The 23,787-nt window shown below is 45.8% G+C and overlaps 3 protein-coding genes across 8 annotated transcripts; 2 read left to right on the top strand and 1 right to left on the bottom strand.

Annotated features, from left to right (window-relative positions):
• Window positions 1-262: 262 nt before the first annotated feature.
• Window positions 263-7,300, bottom strand: zgc:153896 (uncharacterized protein LOC569930 homolog). The gene is made up of 5 exons (XM_044206850.1): window positions 7,008-7,300; window positions 5,678-5,823; window positions 3,697-4,320; window positions 2,923-3,145; window positions 263-746 (listed from the first exon to the last, which is right to left on the bottom strand). The coding sequence occupies exons 1-5, from the start codon at window positions 7,252-7,254 to the stop codon at window positions 673-675; spliced, it is 1,314 nt and encodes a 437-aa protein (XP_044062785.1). The 5' UTR covers window positions 7,255-7,300; the 3' UTR covers window positions 263-672.
• A 260-nt stretch (window positions 7,301-7,560) lies between these two features.
• mrps12 (mitochondrial ribosomal protein S12) lies at window positions 7,561-11,634 on the top strand. Of its 2 annotated transcripts, none has more exons than XM_044206854.1 (3): window positions 7,561-7,829; window positions 11,031-11,081; window positions 11,181-11,634. In XM_044206854.1, exons 2-3 carry the CDS (start codon window positions 11,033-11,035, stop codon window positions 11,561-11,563), a joined length of 432 nt encoding a protein of 143 aa, XP_044062789.1. In that variant the 5' UTR covers window positions 7,561-7,829; window positions 11,031-11,032; the 3' UTR covers window positions 11,564-11,634. The 2 variants fall into 2 exon arrangements, with proteins under 2 accessions (XP_044062789.1, XP_044062788.1); XM_044206853.1 differs by lacking the exon at window positions 7,561-7,829 and adding an exon at window positions 9,991-10,175.
• A 1,283-nt stretch (window positions 11,635-12,917) lies between these two features.
• Window positions 12,918-23,734, top strand: LOC122881093 (zinc finger protein 2 homolog). Of its 5 annotated transcripts, none has more exons than XM_044206837.1 (9): window positions 12,918-14,641; window positions 16,527-16,639; window positions 17,159-17,853; window positions 18,118-18,402; window positions 18,973-19,090; window positions 19,973-20,265; window positions 21,132-21,197; window positions 21,296-21,461; window positions 22,223-23,734. In XM_044206837.1, the coding sequence occupies exons 2-9, from the start codon at window positions 16,576-16,578 to the stop codon at window positions 22,828-22,830; spliced, it is 2,295 nt and encodes a 764-aa protein (XP_044062772.1). In that variant the 5' UTR covers window positions 12,918-14,641; window positions 16,527-16,575; the 3' UTR covers window positions 22,831-23,734. The 5 variants fall into 5 exon arrangements, with proteins under 5 accessions (XP_044062772.1, XP_044062770.1, XP_044062769.1 ...); XM_044206835.1 differs by having other exon boundaries at window positions 12,919-13,957; XM_044206834.1 differs by having other exon boundaries at window positions 12,919-14,213.
• Window positions 23,735-23,787: the final 53 nt, after the last annotated feature.

Raw genomic sequence — 23,787 nt, 5'->3', positions numbered from 1 at the left:
CTCAAAATTATACTTAAAGGGACAGTTCACCCCAAAATCAAAAACACATATTTCTCCTCTCAGCTGTTTATCATCTGGATTGTTTTGGTGCGAGCTGCCGAGTTCTGGAGAGATGTCTGCCATACAGTCCCGTTATATTAAAAATATGCACTCGCTAAAAAAATACATTAAAAAACTCAACAGCAACGTCTCTCTCCAGAAATCATGACCCGGTTACTCGAGATAATCCACAGATCCAAGGAATACACCCTGATTTTATTGATTTTTTTTTTTTTTTTTTTTTTTTATTCTGAGGAAGCTGCATTTTTCTTTGTTTTCCTTTTAAACAAATTTAAATATACAAAGATATAACCGCCGCTGGAAAACTGCAGTTAAGACGGTTCATACAGTTTGTTGTGTTCTTGCAGGCAGAAATCTGCACAAACACTAACAGCTGACGTTCATCAGACGCATCGACTGCACCAGGATAAACCAGTAAATTACTCACAGCAACATAACATACGATATGAAGTTAGTATTGTGTATAAATATTACACATAATAGTTCACCTAGATATACTGTTGTGAAGTCGGAGCACAGGGATGTGGACAAGATTTAAAACCCATAAAAGCAGATGTTTCAGATGAGGTGATGGAAGCGGATCCTGGATCCGTAGGTCTGATCCTGGATCTGTTACAGCACAGTGAACATGAAGAGCGGCATCGACAGCAGCAGAGCGACAGACAGTCGAGCTCTCTGTGATCCACCTGAAAACAAACAAGACGCTTTACTGTTTACTCGCACCGCGTGGAGTACTATGATTAATTCATAGTACTATGATTACTGCTGTTGCTACTTAGTGAGACGTGTTCCTGGAGTTTGTCATTCCAAGAAAAAATAAATATTGAATACAGACCATGATATTATAATTTAAACCCTCCACAATGTTAATAAACAGCAATTTATTTGTTAGCATACAAAAAAATACTGCTCCCATGAAGTTTTGTTAGCTGAGCATTTTACTATTGTAGCTGCTCAAGGTGAAGTTTTAGCTGCTTTATATACAGTTAGCTAGTTTTAGCTGCTTTATATAGTTAGCTAGTTTTAGCTGCTTTATACACAGTTAGCTAGTTTTAGCTGCTTTATACACAGTTAGCTAGTTTTAGCTGCTTTATATACAGTTAGCTAGTTTTAGCTGCTTTATATACAGTTAGCTAGTTTTAGCTGCTTTATATAGTTAGCTAGTTTTAGCTGCTTTATACACAGTTAGCTAGTTTTAGCTGCTTTATACACAGTTAGCTAGTTTTAGCTGCTTTATACACAGTTAGCTAGTTTTAGCTGCTTTATATACAGTTAGCTAGTTTTAGCTGCTTTATACACAGTTAGCTAGTTTTAGCTGCTTTATACACAGTTAGCTAGTTTTAGCTGCTTTATACACAGCTAGTTTTAGCTGCTTTATACACAGTTAGCTAGTTTTAGCTGCTTTATACACAGTTAGCTAGTTTTAGCTGCTTTGAATACAGTTAGCTAGTTTTAACTGCTTTGAATACAGTTAGCTAGTTTTAACTGCTTTATATACAGTTAACTAGTTTAGTCCAGTGGTTCCCAACCTAGGGGTCGGGCCCCTCCAAAGGGTCACCAGATAAATCTGAAGGGTCGTGAGATGATTAATGGGAGAGGAAAGAATAAGTCCTGATACACAAATCAGTTTTCCATTTCCACTTCCAGTTTTTGGCCTTTTCTCTAATCTTTGTTTATTTTTAGTGAAATATTGATCATTTGAACAGTTATTGGAATGAAACCATGTGAGAAGTTGAGAGGAGAAATGTCTCTTTGGTGAAACTGATTACAACTCAGACTGAAACATGATAAAGGGCCCCAACCAGACACTGAGAGGTCACAAGACTAAACGATTGAAACCTCTGGTTTAATCTTGAACAATGCATTGTATTTTGTAATCTTATCATGTTTTTTAATTTGATATTTTAATCTGCAAAGTAACCAGTAACTGCAGCTGTCAGATAAATGTAGTGGAGTAGAAGTATAAAGTAGCATACAATGGAAATACTCAAGTAGCACAAGTACATCAAAACTGTGATTAAGTACAATACTTGAGTAAATGTACTTAGTTACTTTCCAAACTAACTTTTTACTGGCTCTGGTTTGAGGGGTTTATAATTGATATTACTGTTTTGAAAAGTTTATAGGCAATATTTTATTTTGTAGCTCATTCGGTGTCACATCAGTAACACGTCTCTAAAGACCAGAGGCAGGAATGTTTGATGAAATAACGATGCATTTAAGGCAGGATAACCCGTGGAAGTCTGTGGGCTTAAAGGCCGCTAAAAAAACAATTAGATAAATAAATACTGTTTTTGTTTTTTACCTTTCTGTCTAGACAAATGGACCAGCATGACATACAGTTGAGTAAGGTGATGATGTAGGTCTGATTTTTAATAATTTATTACAAATGTCTGTGTGGGGTGCACGGTGGCAGAGCCTCCCAATAAGGAGATCGTGGGTTCGTGGGATCGATTCCCGGACCAGACCAACATCACACGATCTCTCTGGGTGGAGTCTGCATGTCCTCCCCGTGTTACCGTGGGTTCTCTCCGGGTTCTCCGGCTTCCTCCCACCGTCCAAAGACGTGCATGTGTAGGTTAATTGATAACTCTAAAATTGCCCGTATTGAATGAATGTGAGAGTGAATGGTTGTCTGTCCTTGTCTGTGTCTGTGTTAGCCCTGCGACGAGTTGGCCACTGTCCAGGGTGTACCCTGCCTAAGGCCCAAAGTCACTGGGATAGGCTCCAGTCACCCGCGACCCCTAACGGGACCAAGCGGTAGAAAATGGATGGATGGATGGATGGATGTCTGTGTGATTTTGAACGAGGTGTTCTGAGGACACCTTGTCTGTATTAACAGCAGCTGAGAGTCAGACTCACCGCTGTGCTGCAGCAGGTTCTCGGTTACAGTCAGCGACCCGTTGTGCGGCGCCGGTTCGATCTGCAGCAGTTTACACATCAGCGGGTAGATGTGGATGCTGTCGAATGGCTCGGACAGGAAGTTCTTCTTGAAGTCTGGTCCGAAGGCCCTGAAGATGGTCTTCATGTCCATCTCTCCGTTATGGAAGCCGTGATCGCCTTTGTTGACGTAGACGATTAATCTCTGGTGGGAACAAACAGATGAAGGAACAGAATTAGAAAATGTCCAGTGTCAGTCTTCTTCAGTTTCCTCTTCCTTTTTGTTTTGTGGCTGCTTTGACCTCTGACCTCACTGACAGTCGCTTGTAGTGCTGCTGATCTACGACTGATGCCGCCTTCAGATGGAGCTGTAAAGGTTTTATTCGACATGTAAGGTTGAGTTCAGAGTGCTGGTGTTCAAGTGGTTTGAGTCGTGACAACGTTTTCTTTTCTGAATAAAACCGGCAACATTTTGAATTGGATTTTTTTAATTTGTTGTCATCATTCACCCATTAAGCATCACGCTGTGTTTGTGTTGTGGCTTTTGTTTGGTATTTTGTCAGAGAATCAAACCGAAAGGGCGCCTTGAGGTTAGGACCTCGATCATGTACCGCAGTGTCTCCGGAGTCCGGTCTGGGAAACATTCTTTATCAGAGAATCAAACTGTGGGTGAAGACTAAACCAACATCTGAAAATGTGAAAGGTGAAAACCTGATCTGCTAAGTGAGGTTTTAGGCTAAACTCCAGGAAACTCACAGAGTTCAGGTTGAATCCCAGATCTGCGATGATGACTATGGGAGGCAACCGCTCACTTTTGGCGAGATGGAAGCTCTCAGGAAGCTCGTTTTTCTTGTAGACCGTCAGATTGGGCGCGTTGGACAGAGCGTCGAATACCTTCTGCTCCATCCCCGGCCGCGGCGTCAGGATGCCGAACCCGCCGTAGTCGAGGATCTCAAAGCTGGTGAGCTTGAGTAAGTTCAGGTATTTGTTGAGGATGATCTCGTCCACCTGCGGTCGCTTCTTCACAGTGGTCATGCCGTGGTCGGAGGTGATGATGACGTTCAGGCTGTCGGTCAGGTGATTGCGACTGATGGCCTCCCTCAGGTAACCGATGGTGCGGTCAATCTGCTGGATGATCTTCTTCCTGTCCGGGTGGTCCGGCCCCTTGGCGTGGCCCACGTTGTCTGGCTCGCCGTAGTACAGCGTCACCAGGTGGAAGTCTTCGTCGGAGAACCAGCTGATCACCTTGTCGATGTTCTGACGCCACTCTGTCTCATTGTCGTCCGGGTGGCCAGACTCCTCCACCAGAGCTCGGTTGACAGCCTGGCCGCTGTAGTTGGCTCCACCTCCCGGGTAGTGGAAGGACGCAGTTTTCAGACCCTGAAACCACAAGAAACAGAAAGGAAATGAGCTGTAAACACACGACAGATTACCATCATTTAAGTTGACACGGAGCAACGTGATCCTTCATCAGGAGGCGAGTTTGTGTCTCCTGATGGACGTCAGTCCGGTCTTCTCTCTGTCAGCTCTGTGTTTGGTCTCCAGCAGCTGCTGAGGGAAACATCTGGCTCTTTAGCAGCTAGATGCTCCGCTATGTTCAGCAGCTGCTCTCTGACTGCGTCTGTCAGCTGTTTGCTGCTGAGCAGCTCAAGTTCAGCAGCTTTTTACAACTTTTTCTCTGAAAACAACACTATGAGAGCGCTGAGAGGGAACCAGAACAGTGAAGTTGCAGCCGGACAGATAAACAATGAGCTCACTAAAACACTCTGTAAAGCTGAGTAGAACTGCAGAGTCGGATGATAGGTTCATTACTACCAGAGATACCTTGCACATTGTTTTCACATTGGTATTGTAAAAGTATTGATTATAGCCACTTTAAGCTTTTTTGAGAAACATTTCAGGAGTTGCAGACACTGCTCATGATTGGTTTATCTCCTACCTGCCAAACGGACAGTTGCTCGTGGTATTTTCACATCGTCTACTGCCCCTCTCAACTGCGGAGTACCTCAAGGTTCTATCTTAGGTCCCCTTCTGTTTTGTATCTACGCGCTCCCACTTGGCTGAATGATCATAACATTTCTTTACTTTCTTTTACTTTTCACTGCTATGCCGTTTACACACAACTCTTTATCTGTAAGATCAAGAACCACCAGCAGTCGACGTCCTTAAAGAACTGACATCTAATGTTGGATGTTTTAAAAACTTTCAGCTGAAGAAAAATCAGAAATAATGCTGTTCAGGTCATTACACTCATCAGAAATGTGATAACCTGGCTTCCTCAATTAAGTAATCATCCATTAAATAGTCATGTGATCATTTGTTGATATAATATTGATTATAGCTGCTAAGGCCAAAACATTGCTATCAAGCTAAATATTATTAGTCTATATTTTTCTTATCAGTAAATCCCAGGTGCCAAACCAACAATGTGTTAGTCCGTCAATACTTTTTGACTTCCTCCTAAATAGTGCATTTGTTGGACTATTTTCAGCGGCGGATTAATCCACATGTGGTGCTCTAGTGAGTATTTGGGGCAGCAGGACGGTGTGTGTGGGGCTGAGTCAGAATAAACTACATGTTATGGTCATTCATTCAGTTGAGTTTTAAAACTTGTTTTAAGACAAGCTTAACTAAACTATGATCATTCCTCACTTTAAAATTAATCTTGGCTGCTGTAGCTCATCCTTCGGACCAGTAATATTAAGTCAGTTATCAATTCCCCTGATCGATGACTCACCTGGTTCTGAGCTGTGATCCATAACGGCAGAACTCCGTTGTCCCACCACTCTGATCTGCTCAGAGTCTGTTTGTGAGGAACTTTTAGGTTCGTCTTGCCGTTAAACATCATGTTGTGGACGACTTCGTGATCCTCCACCCACCTGCCTAACAAACAGGAAACAAGACAGGAAGGGTTTCATTTCAAAGTAAGACTTCTCCCGACGAAAAGCTCAAAATTAACAGAAAGTCAAGTCCCTCTGTTTGAGAGATATTATTAAAATGAATGATGAAGGTCATCAGATTAAGTTGTACGGACAGTTTAGGTCTTACATTTCCATCAATCCGGAAAAAGTCTTCAACAAACAGAATATGTAGGATACATGTCAGTAATTTGTCACCAGGTATGTAACCATGCGGATATAGTACTACTACTGTAGATACACACTATATGCCTTTTTGCCAAAGTGCAATATATTTTGACCTAAGTCATTTATCTTCTTTTATGCTGTGTTGTTTTTTCCACTTATCTATATCTCTTATCATATCCTACAGATCTGATTACTTGTATAACTACCGACGTGTAGTCAAGCAGTTTACGAATCTGCTGTCCAGTCAGAACAAGAGGCTGAGCAAGATGCACTTTGTACTATTGTTAGAATATATTCATAGATAGTAACAATAATACTATGTAAAGTTAATTATTGTTTTACGTTCAAGGACAATCGTAATGTTCAGCAAATAGCATGCGTGGTGCATCACTGGGCACCATCATCATACAGTGTATCAGCACAGAGTGGAGCTATTCTCACGTTCATTTTATTCTATTATTATGTATTATGTACTGTAGCAACTGAATACCTACTTGTGAAAATGAAACACCAACGAATTCTTAAAGTTAAACATTGAATTTGCAGCACTGAGATATTTTCCTTTTTTGAAAACCACCGATCTGAAATGTATGTGGTCTTAATTCCCACTTTTTTGAAAGTCAATTTCAAGTTGTGCAATTTCAAACCGTTATTGAATTTCAAAATAAGTTCAATTCTGATCCAAAAAATTCAAGATATGAAGTTCAGACCGGAGCATTCGGGAGAAGCACAGATGAATATTTCGGCGGTATTTAAACGTCAGCATTGAGAATTCAGTTGTTTTATGATATTCAAATCGTTGTGGCCGTAATCTGCTTCCATAGAAATGTCCCTCTGCGTTACACTCCGTCTGCAGCTGCCGCCACTTACTGCAGCTCAACTGTAGTGTTGGCGTAAATAATGTCAGCTCTGCTCAGATTACTGTAACTGTAGAAGTCAGTAGTCTCTTCAACAGATGATGATGATGCAGTGCTGCGTTACCGGTGATGGTGGTGAAGTGGGACGGGGAGGTCATGGTCAGCATCGGGGGGGTGATGTATTTGGCCTTGACTCCGTCCTCTACCAGCCGGTCCAGGTTCGGCGTGTCCACGTCCTGGTCGTAGTCCCACCTGAAGCCGTCGAACGAGATGAGCAGCAGCTTCTTCCTCTCCGCTGCCTTGCTCGGCGGCTTGCCGGCAGCGCGCACCACCGCCGTGACGAGCAGGAAGAGCTCCAGCTTCATCTTCATCTTCACGCCGACTGACTGCAGCTCAGCCAGACCTCACCTGCCTGCACACCTGTAGCTCTCCCCCCCCCCCCCGTTTAATGTGTAACTGTGGTTCTCTGATAGAGATCTGCTGATCTGCCGTGAAGGACGGGACCTTCGACTGGAAGCGGAGCTCAGATGGATCCTTATCGGGGTGATTTTATCCGTCGCCATCAGTGATCAGTGGACCCGGCTGATAGCTGCTCCGAGGTCTTGCTCAGTTCAGCCATTTATAAACGTGACAGCAAAAAACAGCGGACGTGTTTGACCGAATCACGCTCCGCAGAAGGTTTTCCACGTTAAGAGGAATGTGATGAGGCTGCAGGCGGTCAGAGGCCAGTCTGAAGGTTTCAAAGACCTGTTTGTGAGCTATGTTTGGATGAAAACTAAATTAAATGATCATAAACCAGCAGGTCAAGAGAAAAATAATACATTTTAAAAAAAAAACTCAAGGTCCACTCACTAATTGTTTTGAGGACTTTCAACCACATCTCACGGTCTTCGTCAGCACCTGACGTCACGGAGACGGCAGTCCTCGTCATGTGAAGCAAACTCTGGTAAACCCATTTTTTTTTTTTTTTTGTCAAACTTCAATGTCAAAGGTTCATTCGTGTGTCTGAAATGGTTTTTGTATTTTTCCGGGTAAAACAAACCTTTTCATAATCGAACATAAGAGAAAAGCTGCAGCAGCAACATCCTGCTTTACATTAATGCACGAGGAATAATAACCTGATGATAGAATATATAACAGCACAGCAGCCACAGGGACGCTGCACTGCTTTAATGCTTTAAGGGCTTTTTCCTGATCACACTCTCACACTTTCACTGCAGCAGAGGGTTTCAGTGTGTGTCAGTGCTTTTACTGCAGTAACGGGTCTGACTACTTCCTATTTGGTAAACAGGAAAATAACAGTAAAGTCAGAGAACCAAAATGTACAATTAATAAAAATAACTACTTATATAGCATCTGTAACGAAAGCGTTTCCCCTCGGGGATCAATAAAGTATTTCTGATTCTGATCTTTCTAAACAGAAATAGTGTTAAAACAAACGTACAACAGAGAGTGAAATGATAAAATAAGAGGAGGAGACTGAAGTCCCCCATGTGCACAGCCTCTTATTCCTTTTTTACACTTTATTTATTACTACGTATACGGTGATATCAGTTTATCTGTTTGGGGTGAGACACAAACAGCCAATAGATCCCTGAATGTGACGGCCGTCCAAACCAACAAACACATTAACTATTAAACTATTAAAGACCAACTAAAAACATAGAAACGGCTCACAGCTGCCAACGCAGGGTGCTAAAGATCAGAGAGCGTTGGAGCCCAAACCAGTTGTGACCTTTTGAAAACGTCTCCATGTGACCGTGTTGTGATCTGATACAGGTGACGCTGATGCAGGACATCAGACGTGTTCTGCTGCCGTATCTGTAAACTGTAGATTCATGCTCTATCAACGGTACTTTTCGGTTTTGCAAGAGGAAACGCGTGCAGGAAGAGGACTGGCTGGTTGGGGTCCTCTGGTGGAGAAACTGCACTGATGGCAAATCACTTATGAACACTAATAACACTAATCTGTGCTCTTGAAACTTCATTCATGCTCTCAGATCAGTTTGTGAGGACGAATTAACAAAACATTAAACACATTGTTGACGTAGTTTGCAGTGTGCATTAATTTGAGCCACAAATAATGAATTTATGGTCACAGATTAGTTAGTTTGAGCCTCTGTAGCCAAAACAAATCAAATACGATGTGAATCGTAAGAAATGAAACAGAAGAAATGACAATATACTCGAGGACGCTGTGGAATGAGCGCGGGGGGAGCGGGCTACTGAAAGCACATTTCTAAGGAATGACTTTGTTTGATTATTATTTCTGCTGATGTGTCTTTTATTTAGATTTTAGAAAATGAATTTTTAAATGTTTCAGAGAAAGTTTACGGTCGTGTAAATGTTTTTGCACGTATTCATATTCATGTTAATCCAAACTTTAGACCAAACTGGGACAGCCGTTCCAGTCGTGGTTCCCTGTTACGGGTCCCTCGTGAAATTTAGCTAGAAGATATTTCAACAAAGGTTTAGTTATGTTTGCGAGCTTGCAATGCTGCGAGGAGAATCGCCTCATTTAGCCTGTGAGAAGATGCTCGTGAAGGTTCCTCTTTTTAAAATTTAACTGAAATAAATTAAACTCAACACAAAATACTGTGGACGAGGTAGGGAGGGAGGGGGTGAATCTGCTGTACCTGCATGATTATTATTATTGTTTATATTATTATTGTGTATTTAATTCATTACTTGAATAACAACTGACTGTGTTTGAAGTGTCCCTGTTTAGTAGCGACTGGGGGAAAAAGTGGTTTTTGGTCACTGTGCGTTGGAGGAAGAGTCGTTTTCCTCCTGTATACTATAGTAGAACTCTTAAGCTATTTAGAATAGTATCATATGAGGAGTTAAGACATTTGGATCATAATTAAAAATGACGCAGAAGGTAAATCATCAGAAAGTGTTTACCAGCATTCACCCTGTTGTTTACAAGATAATCAACCTGCATTAAGATTCTAGGAATATTATCGCTGCATTGGATCCGTGAATGCAGGATCAAGTAAAACCATAAAAAAAAGTGTTTAAATGATTCAGTACCAGCTTTAAAAATGTGCCAATATTACTTTTAATTAAATGCACGTCTCTTATTTTGGTGGGAGACGAAATCCGGAAGCTCGGAAATGAATTACTTCCGGGACACAGGAGTTCATGTTGCTCACGCTATGATGTGAAGTCCTTGGGTGGTTTTTCGGTCAAAATGCGATAAATATCTTCAAATTAACGAATTATAAATTCCGTTTTATCCAACCGGATATTCTCTGATAGCCTGACGGTTGGTCCGGGATTCTCTGAGCCGGTATGTGGAGCGAAAAAGGTTCAGATAATCTCTGTGTTGTGTTCTGTCAGTTAGCTACGTTAGCTATTAGCCATGTTGAATGAAACGCTGAGCACAAGCACAAGTTAGCATTAGCACGCACTGACGTGTTCTTTTAACTTTTCGTTAAGTTTAATAAAAGCTACATACAAGCTGTAGCCTGCAGCATCCCCGTTTGGTTAAGTTTCTATTAGTGGAACGAAGGTGACACCAGACTCCATTCACAAAACTGTCATTTCACACCTGCTCGCTTATCAGAAAGCCGAAGACAAGTAACCGAGCACACTTGAGAGACATTATAAAAATCATCAGGGGTCACCTTTTACTTCGGCATGCATGTGTCACATCCAGAACATCTTAATTCAGGTCATGTTATAATTTAAACACCGTATCACCGATGTGGACAGCGGATCATCGTGCCGAATTGGTTCTTTAGTTGTGTTCCACCAGCATGGGTACAGTCCAGAAAAGTTAGGCAGGTTTTAAACAGAGTTTGGTGCAAAAGTCAACAGAATGTATCGCAGTGGGGATGGTGTGAGCTGATGTGTGTTTTTGTAGGTTTCTGTGTATTTCGGGGGCCTATCAGACACATTATAGTCCTATTAAATCAATGTCTTTACTTATTGATGCCTTACTTGATCCTAAACAGTTTGTTCCAAACTCTTGGAAACCCTGTGGGGATTTTTGCAGTTTCGTAGTCACACAAAGTTAAATAAATGATGTCTGAGCATCTCAGTCAGTAACTCACAGGTGTTGTGAAGTTCTCTGACTTGTACAGTTAAACCAGAAGGTGATGAAGTTTACCTGAGCTTCATAATCTCCCCTGGTTTCATTCAGGAATGTCTTCGTTGTGGAGCCTGAGACCAGTGCTGACATCACTGTTTCAAGGTAAGTTTACACACCTGCACACTTTCAAAGAGGCTCCTTCGGGTGCAGACCCCCCCCCCCCAAATGTTTAACGTGTAAAGGACGTGTCCCTCTCTGCAGCATCCCAGCATGCCTCTGCCTGGACAGGTCCCATCCTCTCCAGGACGATGGCCACCCTCAACCAGATGCACCGCCAGGGGAAGCCCAAACCGCCTCCTAAATCTGTCGGCGCCACGTTCGGCCGTCCCCAGCTGAAGGCGGTGATACTGAAGACCATGATCCGAAAGCCCAAGAAGCCCAACTCTGCGAACAGGAAGTGCGCTCGGGTGCGGCTGTCCAACGGGAAGGAGGCGGTGGTGTTCATCCCCGGGGAGGGGCACAACCTGCAGGAGCACAACGTGGTGCTGGTGGAGGGCGGGAGGACGCAGGACCTGCCCGGGGTCAAACTCAAAGTGGTCAGAGGCAAATATGACTGTGCTCACGTGGTGAAGAAGAAGCAGTAGAGCGAGAGACGGACGCCGCCGTGACGGAAATGTGTGTTTGTCAGTTGTTTAATAAATACATGTGCTCTTAATTACGCCATCATGTGGGTGACTGTCTCAAAAGGGCCGTCAGATACACTACACGGCCAAAAGTATGTAGACACCCGAATAGTCCACTCGTGTGCGTTCATTATTTATTTTTTTTTTTTTTTACACATGTACGAGTACGAGGGAACGAAATGCGGTTCAGGTCGAACCAGAAGTGCAGGATATAAAGTGTGTGTCAGGATAGAGCAGTATTATGAAAACATTTTACAAGTGGTGCTATGGACTTTATATACAGATGGCATTATTATAAACAGAAGCATACTGATGGATATGTACAGTAGTGCAGTGAATATAAAGCAGTGAAGTTTATGGAAATAAGACGGTGTAGTCCGTCATTCGTCCAGGAGTGATCTATCGTAGAAAAGGTTTCAGTCGTAGTCGTCTGGACGCTGTTTTCAGAATCAAGACGTTTCGGCTCCCATCCGGAAGTCATTCTCAATTGTGAAAAAATGGGACGGGAACTCAGAAATTTAAGCTACTCTGTGTTACATAAGCCCCGCCCTCAGGGAGGAGTCTACCTGAGTATCTGTTGATTAGCTAGTTTCACCTGAAACTGACCTAATAGTTTCCATGATGGCCCAGTAATCAGTAATCAGGCCTATTGTTTTCTGGCTGCACCTCCCTCATCACTGTTAAGTACCTGATTAGCATGTGATTGGCTTGACCACGGTGTTAATACACTGTGATAGACTTTGGGCAGATTGAATCTCAGACCACCATTTCTGTTCAAAGAGGGGTTTTCTTTTTCCACAAAAATGGCTTCTTTGACTCCTCTTTCAAACCAACTCTTCTCTCTACTTAGAATCTTCACCTCGCTGTCTTCAAATGTGCGGTTTGTAGCTTTTAGATGCAAACGCACGGCGCTCTGTAATCCCGAGTTAGCGTGTCGTCTGTGCTGATAAAGTCTTTTGTGAAGCGGCTGTTTAGTCTCACCTATGTACCGTTCTTTGCAGTTTTCCTCACTGCACTGAATTGAGTAATTCAATGCAGTGAGGAAAACTGCAACTAATCAGGTACTTAACAGTGATGAGGGAGGTGCAGCCAGAAAACAATAGGCCTGATTACTGATTACTGGGCCATCATGGAAACAGTTAGGTCAGTTTCAGATGAAACTAGCTAATCAGCAGATACTCAGGTAGACTCCTTCCTGAGGGCGGGGCTTATGTAACACAGAGTAGCTTAAATTTCTGAGTTCTCAGACCATTTTCACAATTGAGAATGACTTCCGGGTGGAAGCCGGGGGGGGTCCGTAAGAAAGCTGCGGGCTCGACGCAGACAGCGTTTCCTCTGGACGTCCTCTGGCAGGAAGTGGAGTCCCTGTGATGCGCTGGGCAGGTTTCACCCCCCCCCCACCCCCGCTCCAGAGCCCGGCAGGGGGTGAAGCAGAGCGGTTCCCATACCAGACTGAGATTCAGCTGGTCAGGATGCTCCAGCCTCCACTCGTCCGGTTTCCTCCAGATGTTGAACCAGCTGCAGGGATTCGCTCCCATTCAGACACCGGAGCACCGCACACTGATGCTGGGGGGGATCGGGTCCGGTTCCCCAGTTGGTGCTCCGGCACGTCCCAAAGGTGCTGGATGAGGGATGAGGTCTGACATGTTGAAACAGGAAACCGTGGTCGTTTAGTCTGTCGGGAAGATGACTTTGCGTCAGATGTCCTCTATTATCCTCATTAAAATTAAACGCATCCTGGTTCCCGTGGATCCCTAAAAAGCTGTTAAAACTCTTGATTTTTGTTTCTAGTCCTGAGAGGGAAAGCTTTAAACTGAGCCTCTGGCTAAATGAACATTTTGGTTTATTATATTTCACAATTATGGCAGTTTCTTCTGTGTAGAACGAACATTTCATTCTGACTTTGGCAAAGGGCTGGGTGATCTTGTGTTATAATACAGTATATTGATTTCGGTGGCAGTATACCATGATGAATTAATATATATGAATTATTCTAAGAAAATATTAAAGGTTTTTTTTTTTTTAAGGTTTTGGTTTACAGAGTTTAATATGGTGATATATACACTGATATTGATTAATATTCTTATTACTACTGAGATATTGATTTCAGCCAAATCACCCAGTCCTACTATGGTGACACTGAAACTTAATAGAACAGAAAATGAGGATGAGAGGCAGACGCCGCCATACTCCTCCTACGTCAGTGCTGCGACGGAGACGTGTGCGCCATGTTGGATTTTACGTTGAATTCCGCTTTTTATCGGAGTAAGTTGTGTTTCGGCTACTTTAGCGGCTCCTGACACCGACGCGAACTCTCCCGACGGGCAGTTGAGGAGGTCGCGTTTCCTCCGGCTGGTAGGTGTTCTCAACACGTGTGCTAAAAAACAACTTAATTAGCATTAGACGGCAGAAGTGGGTGTTTTCGCTGGTGCGGCCGTCCAGGACGTGTGTTACGTTACGCCTGCGTCGGAGCTAGCGAGCATAGCTAACATGACGTTGAGCTAAAGTCAAAGCAGTCGCCCGCTCCCGGAGGATTTTCATACTTAGGAGGCGTCGAGTCTTTGGACCCTTTTTGGCGCGTTCGTCCCTCTAACGGAAACCTACGGTTACGGTACGTGTTTATGTGTGTTCGGTGAACGTCAACGCGTCAGTTCTACGATTAGCAAGCTAGCTTAACTATCAACGGTCGCTTCCAACTGGGGAGGATCAGCTCGGTATCGATTAACCCTAATGTTTTAACGTTTAACGGCGCTTCTCGTCGCTGATTGGCTGAATCGCTGTAACATGTCGCGCGGACGCACCGGCTTAAGTTTTTGAATTAATTCAACATTACGGGGCAGTAAACGGTCGATGTGATGTTTTAATACATTAATTGCAGTCAGAATAATTAACGCAGCACAATAATAAGCCGTTAAACCTCAGCTTGAGTCGTGAAGAACTGAAATGTACCCCTTTTTAAAGCTGCTGTGTTGCTTAGCAACCACGTACCTCGTCTGTCTTCATCAGAAACTGTAAAGTCATCCCTCCTGTGTGCTAAAGGTACTACATGGCCAGTGAAGTGACACCCCTGTTTACTTTAGTCCTTTTTGTTCCTGGCTCCTTTCTCATGCTTCAGCATATTATATTTTGGATAAAACTCTTATCTTTTTTTTATTTAAGGTCCACTTGGTTTTTTCCCCAGAGCTTTCAGCCACTTCTTGTGGCCTTCTTCAGCGGATGGAGTTTGCTCAGCTGCCTGGAAGGGGGTCGAGGTCATCGTGCAGGGGGTCGAGGAGGCCCTTCACCTGTGACCCCGGAGCCACGGGTTCTCCCCCTTATATATACGCAACCGCCTGGTGTCATCCGAACAAAACGCCTCGCTTCACACGCGTGATGACACCTGCGCTAGTGACGGGAATCACGGCTCTTCGTTAAGTGCCGCTTCTGCTGGTCACTGCCTCGGCTACACATTACGCAATCACTTATTTGTTGCAAGAAATAAACGTGCAAGATCTGCATCTTGCATCGAAGTGTTCGGTCATATTAAAAAGTGAGAAATGTCAAGTATAACTATACACCGTAGAAAAGGTTTCAGTCGTGGTCGTCTGGACGCTGTTTTCAGAATCAAGACGTTTCGGCTCCCACCCGGAAGTCATTCTCAATTGTGAAAATGGTCTGAGAACTCAGACATTTAAGCTACTCTGTGTTGCTTAAGCCCCGCCCTCAGGAAGGAGTCTACCTGAGTGTCTGTTGTTTACCTGCCTAGTTTCACCTGAAACTGACCTAATAGTTTCCATGATGGCCCAGTAATCAGTAAGAAAGAACAGTACACAGGTGAGACTAAACAGCCACTTCACAAAAGACTTTATCAGCACAGACGACACGCTAACTCGGGATTGCAGAGCGCCGTGCGTTTGCATCTAAAAGCTACAAACCGCACATTTGAAGACAGCGAGGTGAAGATTCTAAGTAGAGAGAAGAGTTGGTTTGAAAGAGGAGTCAAGGAAGCCATTTTTGTGAAGAAAGAAAACCCCTCTTTGAACAGAAATGGTGGTCTGAGATTCAATCTGCCCAAAGTTTACCACAGTGTGTTAACACCGTGGTCAAGCCAATCACATGCTAATTAGCTACTTAACAGTGATGAGGGAGGTGCAGCCAGAAAACAATAGGCCTGATTACTGATTACTGGGCCATCATGGAAACAGTTAGGTCAGTTTCAGGTGAAACTAGCTAATCAACAGAAACTCAGGTAGACTCCTCCCTGAGGGCGGGGCTTATGTAACACAGAGTAGCTTAAATTTCTGAGTTCTCAGACCATTTTCACAATTGAGAATGACTTCCGGATGGGAGCCGAAACGTCTTGATTCTGAAAACAGCGTCCAGACGACTACGACTGAAACCTTTTCTACGATGGATCACTCCTGGACGAATGACGGACTACACCGTCTTATAACTATACACATACAAAAGTAACACCCTGATAATGAAATAGTAGGCTGTGGCTAATAAATAACTGTGCGGCTTATACAGACACATACTGGATATATTCCTTGGCTCGCAGGCCGGAGCCGACACATCAGTAACCTGAACCGTCTCCGTGACAACTGAGCAACTCCAGTTGCCGATGAAGGCCACGAGACGTGGTTGAAAACTCTGGACAAACTAAGGAAGCGGGCCTTGTGACACGAATGTTCTGTCAAACTGCTCTTTCCCGGGTCGAAGATGATCCTTAAGGTTCAGTTAGCGTTTGTCCCGTGCACAGAGCAGCTCCACAACGAAGTGCTTTTCCCGGTTTGCTGTGGGAGGAACGTGGCCGGCCCTGCGCCTCAGCCTCGCCTCACGTACTAAAAACCTACACATTCCCAGTAAAACACCAAGGACGTGACCTCAGCGGCAGCTGCAGCTCTGATCAGGACGTGATTTCTTATTGCTGTCTTTGTTTCAGAGGCCTCGAGGAGCCCGGTCCGCCTTCAGAGGGGGCAGAGCATGAGGAGATGAAAGGAGTGGAAGTGGAAGCAGAACAAAGAGGAGAGGACTGTCAGCAGCTTCCCGATGAAGGTCGGGGATTATTTCGTTCACGCTGAGCCGGCTAATTTTTTAAAAGGCTGTTTACGTGTGAAAACAATGTGCGTCCACGCTGGGGTTTTGTGTAAAGATCTCCGTTTACGCCGAAACCCGTAAAGGACGATGAAGCAGTCTGGCACATAACTCCCATAAAATCCAAAGTCGTCGTTTTTACGCTGCATGGTGACGGCTTATGTACAGCTTAAACAAACGAGATATGACCTGTTAATCGGGGAGCTTCAGAGCTGCTGGGAGGTGGACTCTGTTGCCTTTGGACGGAGCCAGGCTAGCTGTTTCCACCTGTTTCCAGTCTTTATGCTAAGCTAAGCTAACCAGCTGCTGGCTGTAGCTTCATATTCACTGTCCAGACATCAGAGTGGCATCGATCTGAACATCTGACTCTCAGAGAGGAAGAGAAGATGCCCGAAATGTTGAACTGTTCCTTTAAGGATACAGTTTATATTCTTGATATATGGATAATTCTTTAAGACATGAATGTCTCATTTCCTGCAGGAGAGGGGGCTCGCCCCGATATCGAGACACCAGAGGAACCTGCGTCAAAACCAAGCAGCCGCCAGTCAAAACGCCGCCACCGCTGTTCGGTGTGCGACAGGGAATTTTCTCGTCCGTCTCGGCTGGCGGACCACATGGTCACGCACTCTGGCGAGAAACCGCACAGCTGCTCAGTGTGCGGGAAGCGCTTCACGAAGAAGATAAACGTGGTGGTGCACCAGAGGGTTCACACCGGTGAGAAGCCGTACTCCTGCCCAGACTGTGGGGTCAGCTATGCCCAGCTGGGCTGCCTGCGGAGGCACCGGCTCCGACACGCCGCCGAGAAGCCCCACAACTGCTCGGTGTGCGGCCGCGGCTTCATTCAGCGGCGCCATCTCGTACAACACGAACGGACGCACACCGGAGAGAGGCCGTTCTCCTGCCCGCTGTGCCCCAAACGCTTCGCCTCCAGGACGGGCCTCACCGATCACCAGAAAAGCCACGCAGAGGAGAACCTGTACTCCTGCTCATTCTGCGAGAAGGGCTTCTCCACGCCGTCGTCCTTCAGGGATCACGTGAGGCTCCACACGGGACAGAAGCCCCACCCCTGCTCGCTGTGCTGCAAGAGCTTCAACCGGCCGGGCCTGCTGAGGAAACACCTGCAGAAACACGCAGAGGGCAAAGATGCGGTCAAAGCTGAAGGTGCAGCTAGCAAGGTGAGTGACAGTGGACCATTAAAGAGCAACTTAACACTAAATCTTTTTTGAGTTAGTAGTTAGTTTGATGAAATGCCATCGTGCCCCATCCCTAGATGACGGGCAGAAGTAATATCTGGGCATAGTCGGGGGGGGCTAGCTCGTGTGTAGCTGTGTTTTAGCTCGTGTGCTCGAGCTAAAACAGGATGTTAAGTTGCCTTATAACACAAAGTCTCAGCTCCTTTGTTACTAAATCAAATGGTCGCGCACTGTCTCAAACATCAGGAGGAAACGCTTCACCGCTGCTTCCTGTGCCGCAAAGATTTCTCCACCGCCGAGAAGCTGCAGCAGCACGAGCGGCTCCACCAGAGGACGCTGCAGTTCGCGTGCGACGTCTGCGGCCGAGGTTTCGCCAGAGCGTCCCGGCTGAGGGAGCACGTGAGGTCTCACACCGGAGAGAGGCCGTTCCAGTGCGACGTCTGCAAGAAACGATTCTCCATGCACAGAGTGTTCAGGAAGCACCAGCAGATCCACAGCAGGGAGCGACGCAGCCGCTCGCCACCAGACGAGGTGAGGCCACGCTTCCACGCGTCACAGCACAGCTGAAATGATCAGCTGATTAAGCGATCGGCAGCTGTTTTGATAATTGAATAATTGTTTCATTTACTCTTCGAGCAGAAAGACTTTGCCGGTTCCAGCTCCTTAAATATGACGATTAGCTGCTTTTCTCTTCCTTAAATCATTGTGAACTGAACATCTTTCGGTTTTTGATTGTTGATCGAACAAGACAAGACATTTGAAGACGTCATCTTGGATTGTGTGTTTTTTAAAGGTTTGCACCTAAATTCATGTTTGTTTGTTTTATAATTCAGTTGTTTTAATTTTTTCTGTCGGCATCAGCAGCTTCAGTCTTACTGTTAAGTCAGATTAATTTGTAATCTCGCGTACGGTGTCCGGATGGGGTTTACGGGCTCACAACAGCAACAGTTCTTGACTCAGCACAAGAAAAAGAACTACAGAAGTTAAACCGGTCCATTTAATGGGCTTAAGTCCAAGAACGGGTTCATAGTAAGTTCCCTGCTAACTGAAACACATGATCTCTCGCAGCTGAACTAATCTCACCGCTGCCGTTTGTTGCAGAAACCCGGCGAGCCGCCCGGTGACGCCGGCACGGCGGCGGTCTCTGCAGGGAGCGGTCTGGACGGGCTGCGGGTCGAGAACAGAAACGAGGAAGAGGAAGCGGTGCGTTCACTGGCCGGTGAGAACACACAGCTTACATCCGTTCATGTTTGTTGAAGTGCACATAGTCAAAAGACATTAAATACAGCAGAAAGCATTCACTCTTTTAGTCACAGCACGTTTTGCACTGGAGATAATGTGCAACAACGAATTTAGATTCACTTTTTCCATCCAAGTGTGTCTTAAGTTTAAAATTTTCCATTTAATAGACAAAAATACACGAAAGCATCAATAGCAGCAATACAGTTTCAGTTTCTTGTACGGCAAAAAATAGTTCCAGCGTGTGACTCGGCCTAAAATCGCCATTTTTCCGTTTGTCTGTGTACAGATGACACAAAAGAGATGCAGCGTGTTAATCAGCGAGCTTTAATAGTGTTGGCAGGTGGATGTTCGAACTTTAGACGGAGCCAGGAGAGCTGTTTTTAGGCAAACCACGCCCGACTCCAGCTCTGTGCTTAACACACGGACCGGAAATAGATATTCAGAGTCGAGATTCAATACTTCGACGTGGCTGTTAGGAATTTAGTTAGTTTTTTTGTTTGGTGTGAGCTCACATCACGTACAGTAACTACACTGGGACATAAAACAAATAATAGTAATAAGAATAAATAATTCAAACAAGAGTTCCCATGGGGATGTACCACAAACCAGCTATCATGTATACCATTGCATACGTAGCCTTATAGTGTCTTATAGAGAGGAAGAAGAGTATTTTTATAATTGTGAACTATTCCTTTTTTGCATTTAGTTTACGTAAAACTGTTATCAATATAACTTCAAGATTTCAAACGTTTAAATCAGCGATGTAGAACACACAAACCCCTGCTATAACACCCGTTAAGGGAGCGCGTCCTGTCCGAGTCCCGCCGACCCTGAACCTTACCCCCGTGTTTATGTGCAGACGGGGGCGTGAAGAAGCTCCACGGCTGCTCCGTCTGTGGGAAGAGCTACACGAGGCCGTCCAGACTCAAAGAGCACGTCAAGATCCACGCGACGGAGAAGCTGCACCGCTGCTCGGTGTGCGGGAAGGCGTTCACCACCGCGACCAGCCTGAGAGCCCACGAGAAGACGCACATGGCCAACAAACCTCACCCCTGCAGCATCTGCCCCAAGAGCTTCCTGAGACCCTGCCTGCTCCGCAAACACATGAGGATCCACATCAGGGACGGACTCATCGCCGATCCCGCTGACAAGGTGAGACCAAAGTCCTCTGGACGCCTGGAGGGGGATTCAGGGTTAAGGCTTCAGTGTACACAGCATATTTTTCTGTTGAGGTCAATTTCTGTAGGCCGATGAAAGCACACAGATCTGTTTCTGTCTCATAAGAAGAAGTCAGGACAGATTTTACAAGTTTTTTTTTTTGTACAGCACATTTCAAGAACAAAGATGTTCAGAGTGCTTTACAGAAGAAATACAAAGGCAGAGACCAGATACAGTGACTGTGCCGCCCATTTCCTCTTCTGTCTTTTAACGTCCGGCTGCAGTGAATACAAGCTGAACGTCTCGGTCCCGATTGGTCCACACAGCCTGCTGCGTTTTGTGAGGTCATGTGACCGCAGACATCAGATTAAAAAGACCAAAGTTACGTTCAGGTGAACCAGCTTACTGCAGCGGCGGCTTCTACGGCGAAACGTTCAGGAGCTCTGGTGTTTAACTCCTCAGCTCGATGATGCCGGTTATTAACTGCTGAACCTGCTGATTTTCACTGTAATTTACATTTTATTGATGATATAATTTGGAATAATCAGCTTCGTTTCACAGTAAGGAGCTCACGTCATAAACTGGACTGTGTGTAACAAAGCAGTTGGTCTGATAATCAGCGTTTGTCTCGTGTCCTTCAGCTCCGCGTTAGATTAGAAAACCGATCAGATATTTGATCAAACGTAGGCGCAAAGAGATCACAAGCAGCCGATGTCAGTCCACGCAGCGCGACACATTCCCACTTCCTGTGTAGTCAGGAAGTGAGGCTGATGACGAGCGCATTTCGTGCAGGAAAGTCAAAATTTAAAAGAACAATGTGGAAGTTTGAGTGGAAACTGATGAGGTGTCGCCTGTTTCAGGAGTTCTGGTTCAACATGAAGACGGAGGAGGAGGAGGAGGAGGAGGAGGAAGGTCTGAACGAGCAGGTATGAAATTCAGCTGTTTATTATATTACAGAAACTCCGTCTGCTGATGAAGAGCATGTGAAATGATCGAGTTGCTAAATGTCTAATGATGTCTCCAGGACTCAGAAGACCTTTCTACCTCCACTGAGTCCTTCATCGCCGAGTCCACACCTCTACCTGGTAACCATGGTGACCAGGACAGCCGAGAAGAAAACGAGGAGGGAGACATCAGCGGTTTGATAAACTCCGACGGAGAGGAAGAGGACTGGAGGCCGGCGCTTATCGGTACGTCATCACTTTTAATAACGCAGCCAGAGAGAGAAGCGGGCCTCTGAAAGGTGGGAGCGAGCCGTGGGCGTCGCCCCTCTGAACCGTGACGTGTTATTGATCTCGCGCAGGTCAGCTGAGCGGAGACGACGCTGAGCGCGAACACGGGTTCCGTCCAGATACGGCGCTGACAGGAACGCAGAGAGGCGGCGTTTCTCGGAGCGACTCCGCTGTAGACGGACGGTGCAGATCCGTTCCGTCAGCGCTCACACACAGCGCGCAAAATGAGACTCAGTAACGCTAACACAAGCGCTCCGCAGTTTAAATCAGCCGTCGCGACGACATCCAATGGAGCCACATTTGCCTTGAGTCTAAAACGAGTCAGAGCGACTGGGGGCTCCGATCTGCCTTAATCCCTACAGCGACTGATATCACGAACCAGACAAACCAGTATTCTCTGTACACAACAGCAACAAGGCAGAGCATGAGCCGTGTTACTGATTACTGCAGTGAGCTCAGCATACTTTACGTAGCCTCAGTTTTAATATTATTCTCGTGTTTTATTGCGTATTCCAGTGTTGCCTTTATCCGCACGTGTCTCCGTTTTCATTCTCGTTATATAAACGACTAAACAGAATATTGGTAACGCAGACTGGAGAGCCCCGCCTGCCACAGTCCCATCCAGCGTTACTGCCAGTTCATACGAGTTTCTTTTCAGTACGAATACACAAACGTGAACAGAGCTGCCTCACTGATAATCCCCTTCTTGTCACTGACAGAACAAGATGGCCGCTCCGAGATCCAGGCAGACGGCAGCGACGGGAAGAGGAAGCACCGCTGTCCCGTTTGTGGTCGAGACTGTTTCAAGGCGTCGGCGCTGCAGAAACACCTGAGGATCCACTCGGGCGAGCGTCCGTTTCAGTGCCCCACCTGCAGGAAGAGCTTCACCCAGCAGGTCCACATGACGGAGCACCAGAGGATCCACACCGGGGAGAAGCCCTACACCTGCACCGACTGCGGCAAGAGCTTCACCTTCTCCAGCGCCCTGCGCCGACACCAGCGGCTGCACACCGACGCCCGGCCGTACCAGTGCTCCGTCTGCCAGAAGACCTTCAAACAGCAGAGCTCGCTCAAGAGCCACCAGCTGACGCACTCGGGAGTCCGCTACCAGTGTCCGCTCTGCAGCAAGAGCTTCAGCCGCGCCCTCGAGCTCACCTACCACGTGGACGTGCACTCCGACACCCGGCCGTACTTCTGCGACATCTGCAAGAAGAACCTGAGCGGAGCCAGGATCTTCCGCAACCACATGAAGAAACACGAGTCGCCAAACTCGCCGCTGTCGCTGGTGCCGCGAGCCGGACCGAAAGACACGGAGACGAACGCCTGACGGTGCGAGTCGAGAGACGCCGAGGGAAATCGCCAGTCTCTATAAAGACCCTTTGACTTGTCAGCAGCCAGTCTTGTGTGGACTAGAAGTTGCCGGGTAACCAGTGATGTCACTGGAGAAGCTGTAGGCTGACGGAGCAGCGGACGCTCACAGAGTATCGTTCACAATAGGTTTGACACACGGCCCTGCTAGCTAGCTCGCACAGCTAACAGACACAAATACGTCCAAGCAGGTCTTTCTGCGGCTGCACACAACTGCAGGGCACGCCGACGACATGACACGCCCTCGAAACGCTCGCAGTTTGGTCAGGCTTGGGTTAAAGTAAGTACGTTAATCCAGGAAGTGACCTCAGGGGGGTCGTGTAGTCTGCAGAGAGACCCTTCCCGATACATCAGCCAAAAGTGACGCAAGACATCACTTCCGCCATGTGAAGGTCAAAGGTCATCCACAGAGCCACACCTGCAGCCTGCAGCAGTTCGGCGCCTCGCTCAAGGACCCTTTGTAAGGTCGATCAGTTGTGTCGTGCTGCCGCTGAGTGTGTTCGTGTCCTCTGTGCTGCAGATCAGAGTATCGCCTCATGTATTTATAGTAGAAATCACTGAAACTCGTGTTGCTGAAGGTCGCTGTTCCACAGAGAGACGGAGACAGAAGTCTGGAAAAGACAAAGTGACTAAGTTCAAGTCTAAGTTCGAGTTCGAGTTTAAACGTCTTTCATCCAGTTAACAGAAGAATAAAGCTTGATAGCAGCTGTCCGAAGGCTCTTCAGCTGCCGGGGCCGCCTGTCCACGCCGTCGGGGGTTTCAAAGGACTCACGATTCAGGATATTTAACAAAACAAGACAAATTCCACACAATGTGATTAAAATAATAAGTGGTGAATAAAGATGTTTTTTTAATTACGTCAAGAGTGACAGCTCGCAGCACTACAGCCGAACAATTAGATGATTGATGATTGAAA

The sequence above is a fragment of the Siniperca chuatsi genome, linkage group LG9 (genome assembly GCF_020085105.1).
Source record: "Siniperca chuatsi isolate FFG_IHB_CAS linkage group LG9, ASM2008510v1, whole genome shotgun sequence".
Lineage (NCBI taxonomy): Eukaryota > Metazoa > Chordata > Actinopteri > Centrarchiformes > Sinipercidae > Siniperca > Siniperca chuatsi.
Note: the sequence above shows the minus strand (reverse complement) of the source record. Positions and strands in the feature narration are given on the sequence as shown.